This window comes from Parambassis ranga, chromosome 3 (assembly GCF_900634625.1).
Source record: "Parambassis ranga chromosome 3, fParRan2.1, whole genome shotgun sequence".
In the NCBI taxonomy this organism is placed as follows: Eukaryota; Metazoa; Chordata; class Actinopteri; family Ambassidae; genus Parambassis; species Parambassis ranga.
Window position 1 is genome coordinate 25,637,555 of NC_041024.1, and position 27,906 is coordinate 25,665,460.

At 42.6% G+C, this 27,906-nt stretch overlaps 1 protein-coding gene across 1 annotated transcript in view; it reads right to left on the reverse strand.

Moving 5' to 3' along the window:
• The window catches only part of dok4 (docking protein 4), a 51,152-nt gene that overhangs the window by 12,863 nt on the left and 10,383 nt on the right, over window positions 1-27,906 (reverse strand). Inside the window, exons 2-3 of the mRNA XM_028401858.1 lie at window positions 27,484-27,584; window positions 13,571-13,962 (exon numbers count right to left, since the gene is read on the reverse strand). Coding sequence (XP_028257659.1) covers window positions 13,571-13,636 — 66 coding nt within the window. The 5' untranslated portion in view covers window positions 13,637-13,962; window positions 27,484-27,584. The remainder of the gene's footprint in view (window positions 1-13,570; window positions 13,963-27,483; window positions 27,585-27,906) is intronic.

The following is a 27,906-nucleotide window of genomic DNA, read 5'->3' on the forward strand; positions in this document are numbered from 1 at the left end:
TCCGTAAACAATCTATTTGATTTCTATTTGATATCAGTGAACCTGTAACCCCGTGACAACAATATGCCAAATCAGTCATGAACAAGGTGAGTGGCACCCAACAGGAAGGCAGCTGTTAATAACAGAACAGAGCACAGCAACAATTGCAGGCAAATGCAATATAATCTATTACAAGGTTGTTGAACAGAAAGTGATTCTAGGACAACCATTGAAGTGATGGGCAAGCAATACTACCCAGAACATAATAAGCAATAAAAATGGAGAACACGAAAACAAATTCTCTATATCCAGCACATATAGCAGTTTTGACAATAAAGCTGACTTTGACAAAACTCACCCATCCATCACAGCTCCGAGAACAGCTGAGGGGATGGTGAATACAGGCAGGTTTAGCCTATAAAACCTGGTAAAGATTGAGGAGGATGCCCAACCGGCAGTGTCACACACCTCTTCCAGTGACGCACCTCTAAACAGTGCCCATGATGCAGCCATCCCTGTGTAGAGTGGGCGACCACTCGTGATAGGGGAGGTTGCCCCGCCTGTGCATATAGGCCAGTGCAAAGAGGTCAACCATCCAATGGGCAAGACGATGTTTCATTACAGGCCTGCCCACTGTGGCATCACCATAAGACACAAACAGATTGTTGGTTGGTGGATGGGACTGAATGCGCTCTACATATGACCTAAGAGCCCTCACAGGACACAAACAATGAAGTCTGTCATCCTCTCCCGTTTTGTGTGGCGGAGGATAAAACAACTCCAACACCAGGGGTCCAGTGACAAAGTTGGGAGACAACATATTTGGCTGGAAAGGCACCAAATGAACCACCCTGTCATTTTCACCAAACTGCAGGCAGACCAGTACCTACTGAGAGGGCAGCCAGCTCACTCACATGCTTAGCTGAAGCGATGGCAACCACAAAAATAGTCCTCAGGCTGAGAAGGCGAAAGTCCAGACCAGACGGAGGTTCAAATGGAGGCAAGCAGAGCACTCTGAGGACCGTTCAAAGATCCCAGGAAGGGAGCAACATCCCCTTTCTTGGGCGCTGCCTCCTCACACCTCTGTGTGGCAAGGAGTCAAGCCATCACACCTGCCATGAGCAGTAGAAATAGCAGCAAGATCCCCTTAATAGGGGACTCCAACTGTCCCTGGCTTAATAGATGCTGAAGGAAGGACAGTATCATAATCATGCAACAGGATAAGGGATCCACCGTCCTCTCAGAACACCACTCAAACGCCCTCCACCTAAAGGCATACAGGCACTGAGTGGAGGGAGCCCGTAAAGCCTGTATGCTGTCCACCACATTATTACCCAGCCCAAGATCATGCCATCAGCGCCGTTCAAGGGCCACACATGAAGGCTCAGGGACTCTGGCCGAGGGTGCCACACCCCGCCTTGCTCTTGCGACAACAAGTCTGGCCTGGTGGGAAGCTGCCAACTCCTGGAGCTAGGCCATCCAAGGCCTCTGCGGCCATTTCGGGGCCACCAAGAGCACACAGGCCTGCAACAGCCTTACCCTGTGGAGAAAGGCTGGAAGCAGAGGAAGTAGAACTGATGAAGTCCAGACACCAATCTCAATCTTCCCTATGTATTATGACCTGGATGACTGAGAATCCTTATCAACAAGTGGAGAGAAGGCATACAGCAGCACCTCAGGCCATGGAAGGCTCAGTGCGTCGGTCCCCAACGGTCCCTGTAAGCCGTGCATTGAGGAACACAGAGGACAATGTGCGTTGTCCGCCGTGGCAAAGAGATCCACCGAAGCTGCACCAGACCTGGTGAACCACCTGTGGATGTAAGTGCCATTCACCAGGATGAGGGTCCATCCTTGACAACAGGTCTGTTGCTGCATACATGGTGCCTGAGAGACAGAAGGCCCTCAGAGACATTCCCTTCAACCAAGCGCACAAGTGACCTCAGACCGCTTTGATGGTTGATGTAAGACACCACCGCAGTGCTGTCTGTCCTCACCATGATCTTCCTGCCCCGTAAAGCTGGCGGGAAGTGGCTTAAGGCAAAATACACCGCTTCTATCTTGAGGCGGTTGATGTTCCAAGTGGAGTGCACCGGACCCCGAAGGCCACGGGGCCCCCCGAAGGCCGTTATCAACATCACCCTGGACCCTCCCAGGCCTAGGGGAACTCCCTCCAAGACTTTGGTGGACCCCACCACACAAGGACCTTGAAACACCTGCGAGACAGAGCAAGGTGCTTCAGTCCCTCTTTTGGCAGGGAGAGCTTCTGCCTCAGAAACCAGTGCTGAAGAGGGCGCATGTGCAGTAGGCCCAGAGGCACTGCTTGGGCTGCTGTGGCGGGGAGACCCAACAGCCTCTGGCACTACCAGGCTGTCGCAGTGTGCTGGGAGAGACAAGGTGCTATGCAGCCCCTGATGGCATAAACCCTCTTGTGGGTAAGACATACCCTCATGAGGTCTAAGTTCAGGCAAAGCCCCAAATACTTGACCGACCTGCATGGCGTCAAGTAGCTCTTCTGTGCCTTCAAGTGCAGCCCGACACCGCTGTGGTGTGCCTGCGGGCCAGGCCGTGAGATGGAGCACACACTAGCCAATCGTCCAGATAATTGAGTACTCGGATGCCCCTCCTCCGAAGAGGAGCAAGCGCAGCGTCCATGCACTCCGTGGTGACAGGGACAGGCCAAACAGAAGCACCCTGTACTCGTAAGCCATTTCCTGAAATGCGAACCGCAGGTAGCGGCAATGATCTGGGTGAATGGCTATGTGAAAGTAAGCATCACGAAGGTCCACAGTTGTGAACCAGTCGCATGCTCACACAGCCTGAAACAAAATACTCAGCCTGAGCATCTGAAAACAGAGCACCTTGAGAAGCTTTCTTCAGTACATTTTGGAACAAGGGGGAATAGAACCCCTGCTCCACCTCCTCTGGAGCCAGAGGGCGTATTGCCCCCTTGGACAGCAAGGCAGAGATTTCGTTGGCTAGCACAGTCAAATGAGAACTGTTCCCCACTCTTGTCTGCAAGACAGCTCAAAAGCGTGGAGTGCAAAGCCTAAACTGCAGGCAATACCTGCACTCCAGTGTTGTCAGCACCCGAGGACATGAGGTGCACTGGCACCAAGTCCTGAGATGGGTGCTGGAAAGGCAGGCAACAAGGATTGTCAGGAATGCTGATGGGGTTTAACCCCCCTGCCTGCCCCTGTGGGTATCCCAAGGGGGGGCCCTGTTTTGTCACAGGGGACCTCCAGAGACTCAATCGCCTGTCTGGGGCTGCTCAAGGAATAACCCCAGAAGGCCGCTGGTAAAGCATAGACTAGTACGGAGTCTCACTTTCTGAGCTTCGTCCACTGCTGCCTCAGCTGGTGCTAGCCATGGTGTGCTGAGCCAGGAGTTACCAAGGGCTTTGGTCTGTGCGCCAGCCCCTTGAATCGCAGTATCCACAACCGTGGACATTTAAGAGGGCAGATCAGTGGGGCTCTTTCAGTCCAGATCTTAAATCAGGCCCTCCAGATAGACCCGCAGAAGCCTAGAGGATATAGCGACACCACCAAACCATCTGTGGCCCTGCACTTCTCATTTGGGTGACGAGCCACCCTGTCTGAGGGGGCATCCTGGCCAGGAGTGCAAATGTAGGACCAACCTCTGAGGTCCCATCCAACCCATGCTCTGCCTCTCCATGCAGGGCACCGAGTGCTTAGCGGGGGGCTGAGGCCTCCCGTGGTTTCCCAGGACTCTTGGAGGTGGCAAACTAGATCAGTATACACGGGCAACAGCATCCGCCCCTGACGGCCAGAACCATGATCCAGTGCAGAGGCCCTGGGGGAGCTGGAGGAGCAGGGAGTCCCCCAGCCGCGGCCGCCTTGGGCAGTAGAGGGTCCATCCTCAGGGAAGCCACCCAGAGACACAACGTGGTCTCCTCTACAGCCATCCAGCAGGACAGAGGAGGAGCCAGAACTTATCCACATTACCTGATGCTGCCAAAGAGACAGCATCAGGGTGAGAATGTGCAGGCAGGGGTGCCTGTCTCTCCAGTAGCCTCTGCTGGGCTGCTGCCGTGACATCTATGGTCTTACGCATGTTATGAAGTTGCTGCTGCAAGAGGTCCACTCTGGGATCATAGACCTGACCCAGTTCCTGCTTCTTCGCAGACTCTCCCCTCACCTTGCAGGGTAGGGGCAGATCCTGAACAGGCAGAAGAGCCTCTTCCAGGACAGTCCCTCCAGTTGTCACTATCCATCTCTGAAGCCATCACACTGTGATCACACAAGTAAAAACTTCCTGCAGTAGCCAACATAACCAAATATGCATCACGGAGTGAATCAATCAGGACAGGCAGGTAAAATCAACACATCATCAAACACATACGAGAGCAAATCTTAGTGTTGCTATACCCCTCCAGGCCAGAGGCGGCAAAGCGCGCCATTGGCAACAGAGGGAAGCACCTAGCCTGAAGCAGCAGACCGACGTTAGAACAACAATGCACAGAGGCTGCACACAGCAACTGTAAAAGTCGCGGCAGGAAGGAAAAAAAATCACTGCTGCAAAGACTCTCACGGAATGCTAAGGAGGGAACCAAGAACATTATGCACTTATGGATTTAAACTCTTGGACATAACATGATCTTGATGAATGAGAGCATCCACAAACAATGATCCCATTATTTCCCTGCCATTGACACAACACACACACAGAAGTTCTGAACAGTGCTAGAAGGCACAACACAACTGATCATTAGCTGTGGGCTAACATTAGGTGCATGCAGTGCAAGCTCTAACAAGACTGAACTCCAGAGCAGCTCAGCTTTAAAAATGCTTACATGACTTGCAACAATGACATTAACATTCCAAATATAATGTTCTTAAAGACACTTTTACATGTATTTTTTACACATTAAAAATCCCACACTTATATTTCTTTACAATATTTGATAATACTAAATATTAGTGGACAACAATGAACAAAATCAATGAAAACTAGCTTCTAGTAACAGTTGGACAGTTGTCTTTTATCGACTGAGCACAAGGTTACTGAATTTATCCATAAATTATTGGGTAATTTTCTTAGGTCTATCTCAGCCATAACATAAGCGGAAGTCCCCAGGTAAGACAGTCATTTAAAATTTAGATTTAACAGATTTAAAGAAGAACAGATTTAATCATATTTAGTGCAAAATATTATATAATATATTAAAGCTTCAGAGAATTACAATAAGTTATGTACACAAAACACAAGTCAGAGAATGGAGGCATCCATGTAAAGTGGAAATTAGTGGAGGGGGATTACTGCACTTGGCGTGTTAATTTTAACTTGTGAAAGGTAACTTTCACATCTGTGAAAACACCACTGATGATCATAAAGAAGCATAATGCTGCAATCCAGGTGACATATTTTGCCATTAATTTCTGGAACTGCAGCATTAGTTGTTTTTGAGAGTTTAACTGTCTAAATGCAGATTATCTATATGGTGTGTATTTCAATAAGTTCACACTTCGGTACCTTTAGTGACAATTCATACAGAAGGGCTGTTGAAGTTTTTAACAACTTACAACATGTTATTGTATGGAAGAGGATTAGGGCCACTGAAATCAATTCTGAGATTAAAGTCAGCCCTCCGTATTATTGTAATGTGTGTGATGATATATGTTTTCATTGTTTGCATATCTCTTTTCGTCTGTCTACAACTGTTTTCTATTTTGGTGTGTGTTGAGCTCTCTAGGCCATCCAATTAACCTCTGCAAAACAATGCCATCGACCAAACAGTGTTTTGCTGTACAGGGACAGCCAACATTCATATGCAAAACTTGTCCAGGCCTCTCCTTTAGCCTCCCAGTTGTTTACAAAAGCTTACACACTCAAAGGATGGAGGCCCAATCTTTATTGAACAAGCCTGGAATATAAATGTCTACCCACCTGTGTGCACTCTAAAAGGATACAATTACAACAGATACATGTGAGGTTAACAGAGCTTGATGATTTCAGCAACACCCCTCTCACACTGCTGGACATGGATCCATAAAAATGATTTTTATTTCTTACATAATCTGATATTCAGCTGATGCTCCTATTTAGGTAGCAGAAGCAGATGGCAACTCAGGAGCTTGCCTGGGGACATTTTCAAGTCATAGACAGGGTTTTGCTAGATTTGAAGCAGGCTTTATAATGGATTTATTAAAAAAAAAACTAGGAGGATATGCTGATATCCTGCCTTATAAATGGCTAAAGGGAATGCATTTGAGTCACTCCAGATACATCTTTTTACATATATTATTCGGGGCACATACATCACATTCTTGGAGTGAAAAATAATATTCCCTCAATGCCTGGGAAAGATTGTCCACTTTCATGCTTTGTTTCTTAAGGGTAGACTGTTGGCAATTGGTGCTGAAATGAAAGAACCCTCCGTAATGCTAATATTTTCAGCAACCACTGTGGGTTTAGAGGGGATGGGCTTTGAGTCGCACTGTTTACCTGGTGTATCAACAAGCTGATGCAGCTTCCTCCGCAAATTAGCAGCAGCACATAGATCTGTTAGGATTTACTTTCTCTAGCCTAGATGCCTGTGGCCAATGCTAATAAATTAAGAATACATTCTCCATCCTGACTGCTGACAACAGAGTGCGCCGTTGCTTGCTTTGTGGCATGACCATCTCCACTAGGAATAGATGGCGCTATAGCCAACATGTTTGGAAATGTGCAAATGAAACTGTATTGTTTTTTACTCTGCTTTACTGACAGTGTTTAACATGCCGTTATTTTTTTTAGATGATAATACGTCTTTTTGAATATGCTAACTACAGTCAGTGTTTCATGTCATATTCATGTCCTGCCGACACAGCAAGGTTACACTAACACTATGCCTGCGTAACAACATCACTTTCTTTTGCTTTCAATTGAGCAAACTCCCTTTGGAAGCACAGCAACTCCCAACAGTTTCATCTTTAGCGGGAGCAATTACCACTTGTATCTTCCTTATTCTTCCCACCTCTCCTCTGTCTCATCTATTTAACTTCACTTAGCACTCCACAAAGCTGAGACCTCATTACTTCAAATACAGGGTGGTGAAAACGTACAGGGAAAGAGAAGATGAAGACAAAGAGGGCGATGAAATGTTGGGGAGGGGGGGTTGTGTTGGTTATGCTGATGACACTGTATTTTACTTCTTTTCACAAATAATAGACACTCTACAGAAATGACTATGACATTAACAATAAACAAGGGTAAAAAGGTAAGACATCCTAGCTTAAACAATGAATTGTGCTGACAAAGTAGCAAAAACAAAAAAGTAGCCACATAGCAAGTTTAGAGAAAAATGTGGGTATGGTAAGCATAAACTTTAGTGTAACTACTGCAAAAATGTTAGTAAACACTTGAAGATCATGTAGGTAAGGAGACCACTTTAGTTTACACATTTACATGGTTAAAGGTAGGGTAGGAGATTTTGAAAACTCAGTGAGAGTCAGCCAGATTTTGAAAGTAAACACCTTTCTCTCGGAGCTCACCCCGAAGCCACGCCTCCCAACCAGTCTGTGACTTCGGCCATCATGCACGTACCTCTCTGGTGCACAGAGCAGGAAGAGAGTGACAACCAGCCAATACTCCTCGCAGGTGCACCTCGTAGGATTGGCTGATGTTTTTAGCGTTTTATACCTTCCACAGATGATAATCTACGTTTTAAAGCAAAACTGCCGAACTAATTGGTTGCTATTGGATTGTAAAGAGAAGTTACACTAATTTAACAAAAAGTGCATCAGAATGAAATCTCCTACCCTACCTTTAACTATATTGCAGTCCTTTTCAATTAATCACATTTTATTTGAGCACAACACTCACACACTAACCATCTCTTCTTCGCTGCTGCTGAATGTTAAATAAATGTTTTTAATAATAAATAATTAATAATTAATGGAATTAATAAATAGTTCCATTAATATTTAGTAGAGCTTCTTTTTGCTGCTATAACAGCCTGTAGACGCCTTGTATAGCCACAGACAGTCCCTGAAGTCTGGCAGGTGTTTTTTTGGCCCATTCCTCTATACAAAACAGCTCCATTTCAGTCAGGTTTCTTGACTTCTGTGCATAAGGTCTGGGGACTGGGATGGCCATTCCAGAACATTGTACTGTACTTCTGCACGAATTCCTTGGTGGACTTTGAACAGTGATTAGGACCATTGTCCTGCTGAAACATCCGACCCTGAGGTGGCTTCAACTTTAAGACTGCCTCTTGAACATTCTTGTCAACATTCTGCTATTGCTGAGAGGAATTCATGTGGCCCTCAACTTTAACAAGGTTTCCAGTACCTGTGCTAGCCACACAGCCCCAGAACATGATGGACCCCCACTAAATGGCAATAAGTTCCTCTCATGGAGTTCAGTGTGTGTTTTCCACCATACATGCCTCCTCTGGTTGTGACCAAATAAGATGTGCTTTTGCATACCTCAGGTGACCCTTTTTGTGATGAACACTCAGGAAAGGCTTTTTGTACATCACCCTTCCAATGAACTTGGTGCAAAGTAGGCTGGATTGTGGAACGATTAACAACTACACCATCAGCAGCCAGATGTTCTTGTAGTTCTGTGGAGGTGGTCTGTGGCTGGTCTGTGACCATTCTAACCATCCTTCACCTGTGCCTCTCCTGTATTTGTTTCAGCTAATCACACCTTTCCTTCACAGTGACTGTTCCTGTGGCGTTCCATTCCTACACTACATTTCTGACAGTGGAGACAGACAGTCCAAACCTTCCAGATCATTTCTGGTACACTTCTCCTAATTCATAATAATGTATTATCTTAGTTTTAGGTCAGTGGAGAGCTGTTTAGAGGTCCTCATGTTTCCACTCTCAAAGAAAGAACCTAGGTCAAGCACAGCCAGCAGTTACTTATGTTAAACAGTCTTTTTCCTGATTGATTCCACCTGTCTTTGTAACTGAAGATCTAACAAGCCAAACAAAGCATGTGCTTGTGTGCTTCAACCTGTCATCAACAACTCCCTACAGGTCTTGAAACGATTGTGATTACAAGGGTGCCCAAATGTATGCACATTTTTGTTTAAATTCAAAAAAAATTGTTTGTTGGGCCATTAAAAGTTATTTCACTACTTAAATGTTTCTGTTTCCATAAGGTATAACATGTGTAAAAATGAAGTTGCTTCTTCAAAAGCTCAGCAAGTGTCTGTATATGTTCAAACCAAGCTGGGATAGATTCCAGAGACTGTGTCTCTTTGCTCTGAAGGGCGAGTGGAAACAGGTGTGCTCGATCACCTGCAGCAGAGAATTGAAGGGGAGCACATCGAGGAGTACAGAACAAAGAACACCAGTCACATGGTGTCTATTTTTTTATCAAGGCAATCAGCTTTAAGCACAGGATCTGCCACCTCTGCTGCAGTCCTACCACATCTGGATGAATGTTAGCATAATTCCTTTCACAAACTACGGCTCAGTAATAGCCTGTTTATGGCCATGACTTTTGCCGGACTACCGACTTTTGTCTGAAGCGAGGTCAGTGCTAACAGCTACCAGCATACTGACTGTGAGTGATCATCTGGGTGTTTCAGGTGAAAACCCATACAAAGTCACTTCACACAATTATTTTTATTCCAACATTTGGCTGGCCAGTATGAGCATCAGTGAACAGCTTTTTAACATACAGGCAAGTTTGAACAGCTGGGTCAATAAAGCAGTTTAGTCATTAAAACCTCTTGGTTAGGTTTACACATATAAACTGCTTGGCAGGTTCAGACTAAAACAGTAAAAAGAACACAGCTGGCTAACAAATCTTTAGTCAAGCTTCAAAGTATTACCTAAGTATCCAAACTAGCTAACTCTTTACTTGGTATTTTGATGTAGTATTGATTAACGGTATTCTAAATGTCCAATTGAAGTACATAATCTCTACCAAACTCTTATTATGTGCATTTATGTGGTCTTATTATCTGCATGACTGTCCAAATACCTATAGTCTGAAACCTTGGTGAGGTAGAACCATTGTCATTTTTCCAGATCGTGCTGTTACTTGCTATGATGTGCATAAATTACTTCAGCATCACATTTACTACAGCACAAAACATGCATACTAATTCTATGTGTGCTTAGAATGCATCCATGTCCATGCATGCTTATGAAAGGTTAAAAATGTATTTTACAATACTTGGTGGAGTATGTGGGGCACACATTTACTTCATCAAAAGCAAAGTTAATGAACTGATGGGAAAGCATATCTCACATATGCTTTTCAACCTATTGACTTAATGCTGGATCAGAAGGAGGCTGTCTGTGAAAGGGGTGTGGGGTATTTGTTCCTCACCTACAGGCTGATCAATATCAAGCTCATCAATACAGCTGCTAAATATGCTCTGGGCACTGTGGAAAAGCTACAGCAGGAAACAAAGAACAGATGGTTGCATGGAAACATCAGTGCTCATACAAAACCAAGGTTAGTTTAAGTCAGCAGTGTATCTTTTTCCTCTGGCTTTGTTGTCCCGGTTGAGATAAATTAAGCATGACTTAGATAGTCTATCTACTTAGCCTTGAGGAAGACCTCAGCTGTGCAAGTCCTCTCTATCCTGAGGATACACAGACTAACTCGGATAACCCGCTTTTTACCTCTCCTTGTATTCATGGCCTTCTCTCGCTGTCTTCCTCTCCTCCTCTGTCTTTCCCTTGGGTTTTTACTGTTAACTGACTGAGTAAAATTGCCCTCTAAAAGTTTCACTAAGACAAATCTTCTGAAGACTTTATTAATGCCATCCTCAACTCAACTTGAACATATCCAAAGCTAGTATTAACAATGGATAAACTAACCATGTGCAATGGTGAATTATCGCTTGTCTTGGTTTTATGGCCCACCATTTGTTTTTATTTAATCAATCAGCCTGTAGGAGCAGCATGTTTCAGTGAAGTAGAAGCAGAAGTAAGCGATGAGGATCAGAGACAGTTTTTCTCAGGAGTTGCTGGAGAGCAATATGTGGCAACAAATGTGTTTCTTAAGGTACCTGAAACAGCTTTTCTAATAAGGTGTAATATCCAAAATATATGGAGAGGTGCTGCACATACACATACATTAACAATGAGTTGAAGGCCTAAGTCACAACAGTCAGAATTACCAGCCCCATCTCAATATGTAATGTGAAATAGTTACATAATTTTGAATCAGTTGTTTTATGCACAATGATACAAACTGTTCCTTTTTCGTGAACAGGAATACTTTTTAATATTTACTAATTTATTTAATTTTAATTTACTAATACAGTAAACTGGCGTAGATGACTGCAAATTTAAATGTGCAAAAATAGAAAAAGTGTCATAAAAGGAATGCTAGTGAATGATACAGACAATGAGAAAGGAAAGCATCAGCGCTGTGGGCAGAAAACCACAGAGGGTGAAAAAAAAGACATCCAGCAATTAGATGGCAGGGCCAGTGGGACAAAGATAAAAACAGAAAAAGAAAAGGAAGCAGTTCAAGACCAAAAATAGGAACCATAAAAGAAAAACAGTTTTGGAGCAGTTTAATCTCAAATAGGTAATAGCATGAGTAAAACTTCTTGTGAAGTGCCCAACTTTATGGGCAAGAGTGTATAAATCTAACAAAATAGTACAAATGTCTAAGTAAAAATAAACGTATATGCAACGGGTTATGAAGCACTTAAAATAAAAAATGCACTTTATGTATGAGTGTGTGTCTGTGGTTAGTGCTATCTGAGAAACTCCCAGACAGAAAGAGGAAAGAGAACAAAAGAAGGCAGATCTCTGGCCTCCATCCCTTTAAGCATGTAACTGAAAGCAGAAAAAAAAATCATGCTCAGAATCTCAGCAAAAAAATGTTGTACAGCTCAAACTAAGCTAAGCCTGGAGAGGACACAGCAGCAAACCACAGAGAAGAGCTCTGCCTTCACAAGCCCTGAGCTGAGAAATAATCTGCACTGACACTCCATCCTGTTAAAGTCTGTTCCACAAACACAAAGCACGGGATACATACTATGCATGCATACATATCTGGCACTAACCTATAGTCGTAGCTACATTGTATACTGTATGTCACTATGTTGTGGAGAAGTCACCACCTCTGTGACCAAAAAGGCAGATGATGCGGGGACAATTCTGCCTCATAAAATGTGGTTAAAGGTTGTAAAAGAGACTGATTTAACACAAACCTAATTTTTTCTAAGACATTTACCAGTTATTATCCTGACATGAAATTTATATCAATCCACCAAACAGCTGGAGAGATATTTAAACGGTGTACCGGTACATGTGATAAAGGAGACAACAGTAAACAATGAGGCTGATACCAGTGATGCTGCATTAATCCTGCAAATCCCTGAGGAACCCAGAGGCAATTTACTTCCAGAACAGGAATGAAGCACTTACAGTACGAACAATGGAACTATTTATTACAGAAGTGATTACAGAATTTAAGTATGATGATGCCGCTGATATCTGGTGGACTTTTAGGATTATGACTGGTCATTAAAGGTCAGGTAAGGATCATGTTTAGGGTTGCAAAAACGCACATTAAACAGATAAAACGTTCCCTTTCTGCTGCCCCTATTTTTGCCTTCCATGGCAACAAGTCCCGCCCCCCCAACATCTGAGATCCAGCTGGAAAGGATACATGTAAACCATGTGTCATTATGCAGCTGGAAAAACATAATGAATGATCGTTTAACAGGACTGGATTGTCAACCTCATATTATATTTAAGCTGAGCTTAAACCATTTAAACCTAGATGTGCCGTGGGATTTTTTTTACATGTAAAATATGTGCCATCACCATGTGTGTTTGCCATCATGATGTCATCAGGCCCAAACATATTTATATTATTAAACTGTAAAACAGCAAGCAAAGCATTCCATGCAGTAGCTGAATACAAAGTGTAGTGATGGTCAATGTTTTGGACACACAGTCCACCTAACACAGCCACAACTATGCCATTGCTGAGACGGCAGACCCGACTGTGGATTCAATGCTTCAGGCATTTTTCAATGATGTAACTATCAGCCAGACAGAGCAGTTAGTCTTTCTTACTTTTGCACACAAGGCACAAAACTTCAAGAATAAATCAGAAGGTCACTGTAAGTCAAACTCAACAACATAATTCCCTACAGGGCATGTCTCCTTATGCATAAGCCATTAACTGAGCAAAAACTTTTTTTGGTAATATCCTCCATTGAGTTCACGCTGCAGTGGGAATTCAGAGTCCCCTCAGAGAGCTGAGCAGCAGCAGCGGAGGAGACCATTATTTGAAGCGAGCTGCAGAACACAACCTGACTCAAGTTGATTTGTATTCGCTTCCTTAATATGAGTCATGCAAAGTTGAGTTCCACTGCCATTTGAATGTGACTCACGCTCGCTAATATTAGCATTCCCCGTGCAGTTCACGCAGCTCAAGGCACAGGCTTTGGATTAATTCAGTTTGTTTAACAAAATCTCATACAAAACATACGTCTTTAAAAAAAGCTGCTGAAAAACGATGCATCCAGCCTTGTTTAAAGACTGTATCAAACTTGTAATTAGTCAGTGAATCATATCAGTACAATGTTAGTACGTATTCATTTGACCTACAAAGTTTAACTAATGCTGCACTGTGATAAAACAACACTCACCCCCAGTTTGCGGCTGCGCATTCGTACATAGCCCTGCTTGACGATGTCATTGAAGTTAGAGGCCATCTTCAGATGGGGGATGCCCTGCTGGCAGCATCCAGATGTTTTTTCTTCCCTCAGTCCTGAGTCCTTGTTTTCCCCTCCGACCTTTCCACAGCCTCTGTCCTTCTTTATCAGGCCTTTGTGTGTCCTTCTTCTAACTTCTCATTTTCTGTCTAACCGCGACTCCATTTCTTCTCTTTCATGGACATCTTCACATCCTCCTCTTTTAGTTTGCTGTGGTCAAATCCTCTGATTGGTTAGTGTCTCTCCCCCTTCACTCCTCCTTGTGTATTTGCCTCCTTTCATTCACTGTTCACCAGATGCTTCTCTTTTCTCCCTCTTTGGCATCTCTAAAAAATCGACAGAGAAAGAGAAGTAGAGAGGTGTAGATATGGACACATAAATATATATTATTCATCAAAGAGAGAGGAGCACAACATTAAAATCCATTATTTATGCTGGTGGCAGACACTGCACAGTGAGGGCAGCCATGTTGAATAGCTGCATGTAATTGTGCTGTATGGTACAGTTTCCTCTGCTGTCTGGTGTGATACACTACAAAAGGATGTCAGTAGAGGTGGCCTCTATTATAAGCAGTATCCAGGAAATAAAAAGGTTCAACCTGTTCTCTAATGACAGGCTGAATACACTTCCTGCCACCTTTATTCCCTGCTCCCATCTAGTAACATTTGCATTTCAAACACCCTGATCTCTTCATCCTTTCCCTTCAGCAGTAATTGTGTTGCAATGCTGTTGTAGATATAAAGTTAGTTAACACCTATGTGTAAAATAAACCTGGCATCCCTGTACAGCTGAACTAATCCATTTTTTTCGTCAACAGTTCAATAGCTTCTTTTATCCTTGTCATTTAAATAACCCACTGTACGCCTAAATTGGAAAATCAGAGGCTATTGTGAGCTAAATGCTTGCTGCTACAACATAAGTTAACATTGACATAAGGTATTGTTATTGTTTGCACATCTAATGATCTTAGCAGGACCTCAGCTGTGTGATCATGTACACAAATGTTTTGGCATGCTTAAAATCATTGAACTTCTGTTCATAGTTTGAGCAGCTGTTGTTAAAATCCAGGAATTGGAGGCTTTTAAACATATTTATTTTACAGTGCTTCCCTAAATGTATGCAATACTAAATGTGTCTTGTGCATTCACATGCAAATGTGTATATGTGTGTGAGTGAATATCTGCGTGTGTGTGTGTGGGTGTGCCTGCATAGGCGTGTGTGTTTGTTATCCGTCTAGCAGCAGTGGGTCAGACATTTCCCATAGGGCTTAGTGGTAAATCTCCCTGACAACAGTGGAACAGAGACATTAAACTTTAACAAGGGGATCATTAATACGTGCGCGCACACACACACACAGGCTAGCAAAAGAGGAGACAGGAGGCTTGTCATTATTTCAGTGTTGGTTTAGCCAAGTGGCTCAGGCACAAAAGACTACTGAACATTAAACAAACACACACACAGCCAGAAACAATCGTGCACAATTATGATTACAACATACAGGCTACAATCATGTGTCAACATAATTGGAGAGGCTAACATATGTTTTATGAATTACACCTTATAAACATTTTTGTGAGCTTTTCTGAGAGGCAACAAACATGAGAAGAGTTCAACCCACAATGGGCACAATGGGCACTCTTCATCTGCAGATCACAGTAGGGAAAGTTTGTTATGAAGCCCATTTCATTTCAGGTGGAAGCTCAGTAGAGCTAACACTGAAGAATTTAAACATACAATCTTAGACATAGGTACATATAAAAACAAGAAAATAAATGTTATTATTAGTTGGAGTCAGGAGCTGGCAGGATGTCTACCGTGAGACATCCTTTTCATATTTGACATTTTATATTAGCACCAGTTGACCCTGCAGCAACAATCAAACAATGCTATGTGTCCATACAGGAAAATACAAACTGCTTTTAAATGGGTTTCAATTGCACCATCAATACATCGATCTTTTTGCTGTCTGAAGAGTGATCCGTTATCAAAAACACACTCACATGGGCTAGGCTGTAAATCATAACTGAGATACAGATGCACCCTTATCGACCCTGTGCCGGCCCCTCCTGCGTGTTGTGTTTGATACCAATAAATCAATAGGGTTTATTCACCTCAACAGGCACCGAGGTAGCTCCATTTTATTACTTATTGTGGCTGTTTTTGTACTAATGGTCTTTTTTTCTTCACAGATTGGCCTGTGCAAGGACAGCTCACATATGATAATGTAGTTTAATTTTGCACCCGAAGTGATGCAGTGCACTAAAGTACAGCCAACAGAGAATCATACGTATGTGTTATGTGTGCTGTGACCTTTATGCTCCCCTGAGAATTTTCCTGTCTGATTGACACTTTTGAACATCAAAGATCACATTTGGCCAGTATCTCTGTACTCTTACAGGCACACACAGCGAGACATGGGGACACACACTCACACAGCCACCTGTCCCTCTAGCCTGCAGAGAAATAACTCATTGAATCAGTCAGGCAAACCAGCTCTGTTCCTCCATGCCTGCCTCCTTTCCGCTCTGCTCTCCCCCTCATCATAAACACTATGTTAACTCTTTTCTTTCTATTTTCAATGATTAATATATTTTGTATTTTTGTATGTGAGCTATTTCACAAGGTCAACATAATTCAGATACTGATGTGGGAAAAGAATGACAGGTCAACACCAGTTATGTGGTGCTCCAGTTGTTTATGTTTTTAGCTGGATATTTTCATATTGAATAAATAAAAGCTATGCATATACTGCAGGTGTGTGTTTTTATCCTGACCAACAGAAAGAGCACAACCAATTCCAAATATAGAACAGCAGGCAGGGCTCCCTTTAACACATCCTCTGACATCACTGTGACGTGAAATTCATGTTATGTCTATTCTGACTAACACACACACACACTAATTGAGATGAACTAATGAGAGACCTTAGCCTTTATTGATTCCCACCTTTGGTCCAATTAGACAGCAGCCCAGCATAGACACACACACACACACACACACACACATAAACAGCAAAGGAATTGATGTGTAAATCAATCAGGCAGCTTTGTTTGGAATAGATTGCGCTCTGTGTTTAGGTCAGTAACTAGCTCTGTCAGTGAGAACACTGATACAAAAACAGTCTATGCTTTAAATGTGTGCAGGGGCTTCAGAGGATTATACCTCTATTTTCTTGTAAATAATGTTTATACTGTCCTCTTTACCTTCAGAGGTCTATGTTTAGTATGCTGAGTGCCTGTGTATTGCTGCTGTAACAGTGAAATTTCCCAGCTTGGGATGAATAAAGTACTTCTATTCTATTCTACATTCTATGTCAGGAGCTCAGTTTATATTGTCTACTGGTCCATATGTGGAGCTACAGTAAATCACTGCAGTGTATGGACAATGCAATTATGCCCACATTTCTGTACCGCAGCCAAATCACTTCAGAAGCTGCACTCGAATCCAATAAAAAAATCACTGTATATGACAAAGGGTAGCTTCATATTTTAAAGGCAGTTGCTCACAGAAAGAAAGATGATGAAAATTGGATTTTAAGAATGGATGTCGTTGAGACATCCAAGAGAACCCAAAGAAAGAAAATCCAAAGTGTTGGAGTTAGGGATTAAAGGAAGCATTTCAATTACTCATATGTGTTCCCCTCTCTCTTTCTGTCTCTCTCTCACATCCACACATAAAACTACATCCCTCTCCCCACCCCCACCCCCACCCCAAGGCTAACACTTAGGAAAGCGTCAGTCTGTCTGCTCATAACTATCTGTCACAGATAACGACAGAGATAAACACCCAACCACACACACACAAGAACAAGCACACACTCCCACTCCCACATTACCCTGGACAGAAGGGCCCTAGACAGCAAAGACACTCTGTGTGCTGTCTCATATCAGATGATTGTGCACAGACACATACAGCTACACATACTAACAGCCACAACCACTTATAGATATCTAAGAGGCATTGTGAAAACAAGTTGTCAGACACACATTTTCCCATCAGCTATGTGAAAGCCTCAGGCCTGCAGAATGGATGACTCAGTGTCCAGTAAATGTATTTGGTTCACATACATTTTAAGGATACAATTCTCTCTCCCATGTCCTGACTGCAAACCCAATTCGACTGATAAAAGTCATAAAACGCTTCTTGCTGACTAATTTTAAAAAAAGTGACTTGCTACAGGACAGCAAGGACATTAAAATAAACATTAAAGGAGGTATATTTAATCCAGCAATCTGCTGATCATTTGATTAGTCATGTAGATCACCAACAGGTCACAATTTTCCAATATTTGCAAAACAAGGTTCCCATTAACCTCAAGTGTTTGCATATAGTGCTATTTAGCCACACTCATTAGCCACAGGAAATTACATTAGCATTTATCTTTAAGCACTGCTGTGCATAAGTGTAGCTTGAAAGAGCTATAAATGACTGTATTATTTAATAAAAATAATGAGTTGTCAAATGTGTTCTGAAGTCATACAGAATACAGAGGGCAGGAGGTAATACTTATTCTGATTAATGTTCCCTTTTTTCCTCAGTTTCCTTTAATAAAGAATTGTTTCATCATCTCGAGGCAGACGGGAATTCAGGGCTGATGAATGCACAAGTCAGAATTTAAGCCAGAACAGGGGCATTCTGGACAACATTGACTCTGACTCGGGGGCGGAGACTACAGGGTGCAAAATTAGCAAAATATTGGATAAGATTAAGATGTATGAAAGGGCTCTTTCATCTGGATTATTGTTAAAGGAGTTGTGGGAGTTTGGAAAGGGTGGCAGTAGGATTAGCAATGGCAGCTACACTCAACAAAAATATAAACGCAACACTTTTGTTTTTGCTCCCATGTTTCATGAGATGGACTTGAAGATCTAAACTTCATTCCAGATACACAATATTACCATTCCTCTCAAACATTGTTCACAAATCTGTCTAAATGTGTGATAGTGAGCACTTCTGCTTTGCTGAGATAATCCATCCCACCTCACAGGTGTGCCACATCAAGATGCTGATCTGACATCATGATTAGTGCACAGGTGTACCTCAAACTGCCCACAATAAAAGGCCACCCTGAAATGTGCAGTTTTGTCTCACAGCAAAATGCCACAGATGCCACAAGCATTGAGGGAGCGTGCAATTGGCATGCTGACAGCAGGAATGTCAACCAGATCTGTTGCTCGTGCATTGAATGTTCATTTCTCCACCATAAGCCGTCTCCAAAGGCGTTTCAGAGAATATGGCAGTACATCCAACCGGCCTCACAACCGCAGACCACGAGTAACCACACCAGCCCAGGACCTCCACATCCAGCAGGTTCACCTCCGAGATCGTCTGAGACCAGCCACTCAGACAGCTGCTGAAACAATTGGTTTGCATAACCAAACAATTTCTGCACAAACTGTCAGAAACCGTCTCAGGGAAGCTCAACTGCATGCTCGTCGTCCTCATCGGGGCCTTAACCTGACTCCAGATCGTCGCCGTAACAGACTTGAGTGGGCAAATGCTCACATTCGATGGCGTCTAGCACGTTGGAGAGGTGTTCTCTTCACGGATGAATCTCGGTTTACATTGTTCAGGGCAGGTGGCAGACAGCGTGTGTGGCATCGTGTGGGTGAGCGCTTTGCTGATGTCAATGTAGTGGATCGAGTGGCCCATGGTGGTGGTGGGGTCATGGTATGGGCAGGCATCTGTTATGGACGAAGAACACAGGTGCATTTTATTGATGGCATTTTGAATGCACAGAGATACAGTGATGAGATCCTGAGGCCCATTGTTGTGCCATACATCCATGAACATCACCTCATGTTTCAGCAAGATAATGCACGGCCCCATGTTGCAAGGATCTGTACACAATTCTTGGAAGCTGAAAATGTCCCAGTTCTTGCATGGCCAGCATACTCACCGGACATGTCACCCATTGAACATGTTTGGGATGTGCTTGACCTGCGTATACGACAGCGTGCACCAGTTCCCACTAATATCCAGCAACTTCGCACAGCCATTGAAGAGGAGTGGACCAACATTCCACAGGCCAAAATAGACAATCTGATAAACTCTATGCGAAGAAGATGTGTTGCACTGCATGAGGCAAATGGTGGTCACACCAGATACTGACTGGTTCTGAGTCCCCAGACCGCCAATAAAGCAGAAACAAAATGCACATTTCAGGGTGGCCTTTTATTGTGGGCAGTTTAAGGTACACCTGTGCACTAATCATGATGTCAGATCAGCATCTTGATGTGGCACACCTGTGAGGTGGGATGGATTATCTCAGCAAAGCAGAAGTGCTCACGATCACACATTTAGACAGATTTGTGAACAATGAATGAGAGGAATGGTAATATTGTGTATCTGGAATGAAGTTTAGATCTTCTCAGATCTTCTTTAGATCATCTCATGAAACATGGGAGCAAAAACAAAAGTGTTGCGTTTATATTTTTGTTGAGTGTATATTGAATTTGGTTCAAATATGTTTAGAGGAAATGGGATTTATTGGGACCTGGTACTTGAGGCTGAGACAGTTGCCTCGGCATGTGAAAGGGGAAATCTTGATGGACCTCTTAGCAACCTGTGGGTATTTATACTAATGCCTCATAGAACACTGTAGGTAATATGACATTATTTGTGCAAATTTGTAGTAGAAGTAGAAGTTGTAGGTGACCTGCGGATATACATGATCGTATTCTCTACATTCTCTGCAGATTTAATTACCTTGCTGTGAAACATTGGGGAAGATTAGGGCAATGATGGTTGTCAAACTGAAAATGTAGCGTAGGTTGTCTCAGATGCCAGCACATGTTGGGGTTAGTGGAAACCATGTGACTGGAAGGGTACGTCTGCTAGGTCTATTTGCCAGGTACAGAACAGAAGCACAGGTGCCATTTGGCAGGATGGAGGACATGAATTCAGTGGCAGCAAAAGTGAGGCTCAGACGCAGATAGAGGAGGCCAACCATCCTGTAATGGAACACACGTGTCAAATTGTTAGGGTGTTGCTAGGGTGAGACACTGTTACCTAGTTAGTGGGTGGGTTAGGAAGAAGAGACATGGGTAATGCATCCTTGGTCGGGAAAAGAGTTGGAGAAAAAGAAAAGAGTCGGAAAAGAGTCTTTCCTAGTACTGGTATGTGAGCTAAGCATTTTGGGTGATATAGCCTTGTCTTACGCATCCTCAAAATTCTCTAAAAGAACTTGCGCTTTTGTAGCACTCAAAGCTTTATTACTGATTTGAACAGTCCTGCAGCAGTTGATGACAACTGCATCACAATCCTTCCTTGATACTGAGACGGTAATTCAAACATTACTGGGTGATGGATTGCTGAAAAAGAGTGGAAGAGAAGAAGTAAACTTTCCTCCAAACCACCAATTTATGCTGCAAGATATACTGGAATGCCTTATTTGCACAGGATTAGTTTTACTTGGGGAGCGGGGACCTCCGACAATTGGTAATAATAGCAAAACTCATTATGTGATTCTAATCTGCCATGTCAGTGATTTGTTAAAATAAACATTCCCCCACTAACTACCCACCACATCAGTCAGACAGTACAGGAAACCTGAGAGCAGCTCCACTCACTGGTGGTTAATCCTTTTACAGCAGCTTTAGAAGTGAGGAAGAGCCACAGCTTTATTGTTTCCCACCGTACATTACATCCCTATAGATAAAAAAGAGACCTGCTACCTTGACAAAAGCTTTGCTCCACTATGTTCTTTCGCTGTCAAGCACACACTTGCTCCATAATATGGGCACAATTAAAACCCGAGAGCAGACAGAAACAAGCATTTTGTGGATTTTGCAATTATGTCATCTAACATCAGTAAATTCAAATGAAACATAGCTTATCTCGTCTGAACGTGCCACCTACACCACCGGCAAGGAATATTTAAATCACAATAGGTTTCAAGGTAAAACCAATCCTGTATGAATAGTACATGAGGGCATACACTAGCAATGGTGTGTATATAGTGGTATATTGTTAATGAATGTATTTATGCTGACCCTTATTTGTGCCTTTTGGTTCTACCTTTTGTTTTGTGTTTGCATCCTCCTGTTTTTTGACCAGTAAAGCCAGACGGCCAGTCGAGGAAGATGTGGAAGAAGTGTAAAATAGTTCAAATCTAATAGAAAAGAAAAATGTGTACAATAAAACATCTCACTGCTATGAATCACTGCTCCTAAACATTGTCATGCCAGAAGGGTGGGGTCCTGGACTCAACAATCCTCTGGGTACACACACACACACACACACACACACACAGGTCACAGTGGGTAGCACTAAATCCTGGCTGTCTGGTGAGGGCCTTTAGAGTTCAAGGCTAGAGAGAGGCATGGCTTTATTCATAATGCATGAGGGACGGAAGGTAGGAAGGGATCTAGGAAAGAAGGGAAGAGGAAAAGGGCACTGGTCAATTAAAACCATCTGCCAGTGCTGGGACAGACCACTCAGCCATAGGCCCATACTACAGACACTGGTACCTGTTAAGTGTGTGTACATGCACACATGGGCAACATCAGTGTTATAGTGAAGGACAGAATCTGTCTCCTTCTATCTGCATCAGTCTGCCACACACACACACACACACACACACACACACACCACACACACACACACACACTCATAGCAACAGCACTGCTACAGACTATTAAACTGCCCATGTCTGGGTTGTAATGCAGTGTGTTATCAGCTGAATGGACTGACATTTTGGACAGAAGTAAATCAAACAATGTCAGAAACTGTCAAATAAGTTAGTCTTGGTGTCCACTGCTACATTAAGGAAATAAGGTACAGCCGTGCTCCAAGGTGTCTGGTACCTCCCACACTGTGTTGCTGTCACATAATTATTAAAATGTAATTTGTGTGGTTTAACTTTGGCAAAGAAAAACCCACAGCAAACATAAACATAAACATAAACATAAACAGATATTTAAAGTGTTTGTGAAGGTTTATGTTGTCACTGGCAGAAGATCCATCCAAGGAGGAGGGGTACACCCTGGACAGGTCACTAGTCTATCGCAGCTAACACAGAAACAAACAACCATTCACACTCACATCTATGGCCAATTTAAAGTTCCTAATTAACCTAATATGCAAAGCTTTAGTATGTGGGAGGATGCTGCAGTGGAACAGAGAGGATGTCAATTCAATTCAGTTTTATTTATACAGCACATTATACAATCAGAATTTTCTCAAAGTGCTTTACAAAGACCCAGAGCCTGAACCTTCTTAAGAGCCACAGTGGCAAGGAAAAACTCCCTTTAACAGGCTGACCCGGCTCATAAGGAGAACCTTCCTGCTGACAGTCGGCCAGGTAGAGGAGGAGAAGAGGAGGGAGACAGGACAGAGAGGATGAAGGAGAGAGAGAGAGAGAGGAGAAGAACAGGAAGACAGGACAGAGGATGAAGGAGAGAGAGGGGAACATATATGCACAAACATCACGTATTACAGAGGACAGGATGTGTACGTAAATATTCATTTTATATTTTTCAAAACTTTTAAATTCATATGCAAGGGCATGGATGCTGCTTTTATTACGCAAGGTGAGAAGTCGTCATTTGCACAATCCATTTGGAGACATGAGCTACAGTCAAATTTGTTTTGGAAGGTTCCTATCTCAGTGAAATAACCATGAATTACCCCATTATAAGAGCTGATGCAATCTTCATATTCAGTGTTTCCTTATTATCGCCTTTAGCAAAGGATTTACAGGACCGACCATCCTTTACTAAAAGAAGAATTCTTTGCACAGCAACATCCCAGAGACTAAGGATAATAAACGATCAATGCAATTCAGAAAGACACAGACTTCACAGAGTGAGCAACTTTCAGCCACCTGTTTGTGAGACCACCTGATCAGAGAAAACATCCTGACAGCTGTGTACTGATCAGACTGCAGTCTGAAGGTAAAAATACAGTAACATATGATGTTAGACTCTGTCTGAGGGATCATTTATACAGCCTAAGTAACCTCACTAATCAGGGCCCGAGCACCGAATGGTGCGAGAGCCCTATTGAAACCCTTTTAATTTTTTCCCCCTCTGTGATCGCATTTTCTGCAGTACCGCCAACATACTTCATGCAATGCAGACAAAAACTTACAGTACTGCTATGGACCCGAGTCTGAACAGATATATATGCTAATAGGATGATACAGTCATAGCGCCACCGGCAACAGGAACTTTCTCTTGTAAACGTGTTTGTTGTACGTCTCTGGCCCTGCAGTTCGCAAGGTGTGCGAGGGCCCGCAACGCTGCTGGCAGCTTTAATTTTTCTCTGTTGTGCCACGTGTACACAAGTGCACACAGAGCTGAAGAATCCTGGTCTTAGGTACACAGCCACAGGCTCTCGGCTGGAAACTCAGCCTCAGCTCCTGATGATAGGGTGGATAATATTAATTACTGGTGACCCTCACTAATAGCATCTTACAGATTTTGGCACAGCCCTTTATGGATAGATTAAACTTTATTAAAGTAAAACTAAGTAAGTAAAACTGTAGCAGCTATGTTGGATCAAAACACACACACAGGGCAAAGTATTATAACAATATGAATGAGGCATGACTTTTTGAATCACAATGCTTTCATACAACAAAAGTATATTACAGTATGAAACACAATAAAGTGCTTCTGAGTGCTTGTGTACTTAATCACATGTATAGCATCAGGAGATCTATAGTGGTGGTGATGGTGGTAGGTGTAGTCCTTTTTAGCATTGTTGAGTCATTTTTTGTGACAACATAATTTGTCGGATTTTAAAAAGAGGGCTAACAATTTTGACCTCAGCTACAACATATGCTAATGCTTGAACAATCCTTGAAATTGCTCTCATTATCTGCAGTCATGCTACAACAAAGTTACAAACAGACAGCCGCTGCTTTATCGCACACAACTCATCAGTGTCTTGGGTGTGGGAAGATAATTTCTCTATTATGCTTTTAGTCATCTACATGCGCACCAACATTATGCTAATGTTCCTGTCAACTATGACTTTTCATCAAGACATAGTAACAACAGCAGATTTTTATCAGCACTCAAACACATAGGCAACTGTCCTGCCAGTCATTCTGAGGCCATGACACAGCAGACCCGGCAGCGATCACACTAACGAATGGAGGCAGGAGAGGGAGGGCCGAGCTGAGTACATACTGCAGGACACATCATCCAGACACAACACTGGCAAAAAGGAGATGCTTGGACACTGCCTTGCTTTACTCTGTTGATTTTGTGGATGTATTGATCTTATTCCCATTTCTACTAAGCACTGCAGTACTAACCTTTTACACCAAAAAGTAATGAATTCTATCTATTAAAATTGGTTCATCATTCACTAATGCAAAAATCTGTACTAGAGCAGGCGATATTACTTAAAATCAATATCATGATTAATTGAAGCTTTTTCCTTGATTAACGATTAATGAACGATTATTACTTTGTTTGTGTTTTTTTTGGGGAGGGGGGGTAGTTAAATATGCTCAACGCCAGCTTCGCTCATGGCTTCGCTTTAAGTGAACGCAGACTAGAAAAAAGAGACCCAGCCACCTGACTTAAACTTGTTGCACACCACTAGAACAGAGAGGGAGCAGCAGTTTAGGAGGAAGATGTTGCTACTATTTGGGATTTCTCGGTTTTGCTTGTTTTGCAAACGTTCACCTCTGGAACACGAACAGATTTCTCCTTTCTCTGGATCTGTAACAAGCTCTACAAAGCACTTTAATGTTATTTTTACAGCAAGGGGACATCACAGAAACATAATAACTTAAATAATTGTCATGAATAAAATTACGACGGTTGGAGGGTCTAAATGTCGGTTATTTCCAGTTAATTGCCCAGCCCTAATCTGTACCAGATCTAAAGAAATGATATCAAGATAATCATAAGATATTGTGCTCAAAAACACTTGGTGTGATAGGCTGGTGGAAGGCCCCCTGGCCATGGCTGTCACCTGCAGAAAAACCGAGGGAAGCCCAGGGGAAGTCCGTAGCTAGCCTGACTGCATTATTTTGGGCTGCTCTATGGCCATCAAGGATTCATTGTTATCCTAGGTGTGCACACAGTGAGGCCAAAACATCTGGATACAGTATACAGTAGGTCATAAACCTCACCTCCTCTATGCTTGCTGGGATGGGACTCAACTACAAACTAAAAACACTCTGCCAAATATGGATTATGGCTTGTTAGATAGCTCTCATCACACTCATCTGTGTGTTCATATTTAAATATGTTTTCATTTCATTGATTATTGTTGGCTAAGGAAAGGAGAAAGTAATGCCATGGCCAGTAATCAAGTCAAGCCACTGTTTCAAGGCAGAAGCGAATGAGTGTTTAAGTGGAACAGCAACATCTCTGCTTAGAAGGACCTAGCCGCAATTTTCCAATGAGGCGGCAAGTGAGATATTTTGGCCTCATTGTTGTAAAATGGGCAAAAGCAGAACCACATCCAAAATAAATACAGTCAATGACTTTGAGTCAAAAAAATCAATTTAATGACCGTCCTAGATTGACCAGTAAAATATACAGAATTTATGACAGTGATTTCAGGTGCTTTGAATTGCTGTGGCAGTGAAGAAAAAGAGTCTGGCTATGCAGTGTCTGCTGTAGCTAGGCTAGGCTGTAGGCCAGATTTCTGCATCAATCCTGATTTAGTTGGACAGAATACTGACAAGAAAACACACTGCTATGAACTGTCTGTCTTTACCTGATGCTGGCGATATTTGTCAAAGACGGTGAGGGCAGAGGGTGAAGAGCTTTTCCTGTCTTTTCTTTTGGACTTTTAAACATTTATATGACATATAGACATGGTTTTAGATATGATTTGAGGATATTGGAAATATGTGTCCTGCGGAATAGGACTGATTGCAGTGTAACTGTCTGATAAATACTGTCGGTATTCTTACTGGAAAATTTCTGCATTTTTTTCCCATCAGGTTTGCTGAATCTGTGGCATCTATGGAGACAGAACACTTCACCCAACCATCCTACTTCACCTCAGCACTGCCTGTTATTGCTGGCCTTACGAGCAAAGCATTTATTTCAAAAAGTTATTTCAGTCAGGGTGAACAACAGTCATTGTTAGGATCTCAAGTAAGTATTAATAAATAATGTCTGGAAATGATATTACTTATTAATTAGGGACAGTTCACTCCGAATCAAATAATCCTATGGCCTACAGTATTATTGATGCATTTAATACTGGTATGATATGTGGTGGCTTATTGTTTTGTAGTAGTCTGTACTGTCCACATGACATAAATGACATCATATTTAGAAAGGCGGGTTTCATCTTCTGCTTACACACCACTACCACAAGGATGAAGGTAAATGGTTCAACACCACTGTACTAAATATATTAATGTAGAAGGGAAGTTGTAATATTGACTCTCTCTCCCTTACACTCAGGATATCAATCCATCATTGTAGCTAAAAAGAACATGGTCAGGGCTTGTGTGTAAGCCTGTGTTGACTGGTGATCACAGTAACACAGTAATGACCTGTTTCATGGCACAAATGTACCCTAAATTATAGTGTGAATGAAAAGTCTGTGTTGAAGACCTAGCTGCTGCACATACGCTGTTGTACAGTAAGGCTCTCAACAGCCTCACTTCCAGCAGGCCGTAAAAAAAACTTAAATCCACCATGAAGCAGACACAGTTGCAGACACAGTTAGTCCAACAGCTGTACTGTTTCCTGGCTCTTCACCTTGTAGAGAGACTGTATATTAAGAAGCCAAATATCATGTCTGACCTTTAATGCATGCATCACATGCTGAGCCTCCCCATGCAAGGACATAATGTATTAGCGCTCATAACTGTGTCTGCTTAGCATGGATATGAAGTGAAGTTAATAGAAAAATCATACCACCATAATGATGCCTGTGACTTTTGAACACTGAAGCACAGGGATCAGCAGTTTCTCCTATTATATAAGATCCAGAGGGCTCCCATATCAGCAGGCAGCAGCTGAAAAGACAAAGACTCAATGAATATTTTAGTATGCCATACAGTGCTCCTTTAATGTAACTCTGTCACCAAGTTCTTTTTTCATTTTTGGACAAAGCCTGTGTCTGAGTGCTGTCTCACTTAAGAGACAAATCCTGTTCAAAATGGCCATATTGTGCTTTTTCACTACATAGACTTTCAAAATATCTGCCAATATCTGTTTTTGCAATGTTTGAGCATATGTCTCAAAGAACATACTACAGGTGCCATGATGAAGAGATAATGAGTGTTATTCACTTCACCTGTCAGTGGTCGGAATGTTATGCCTGATTGATGTATATAC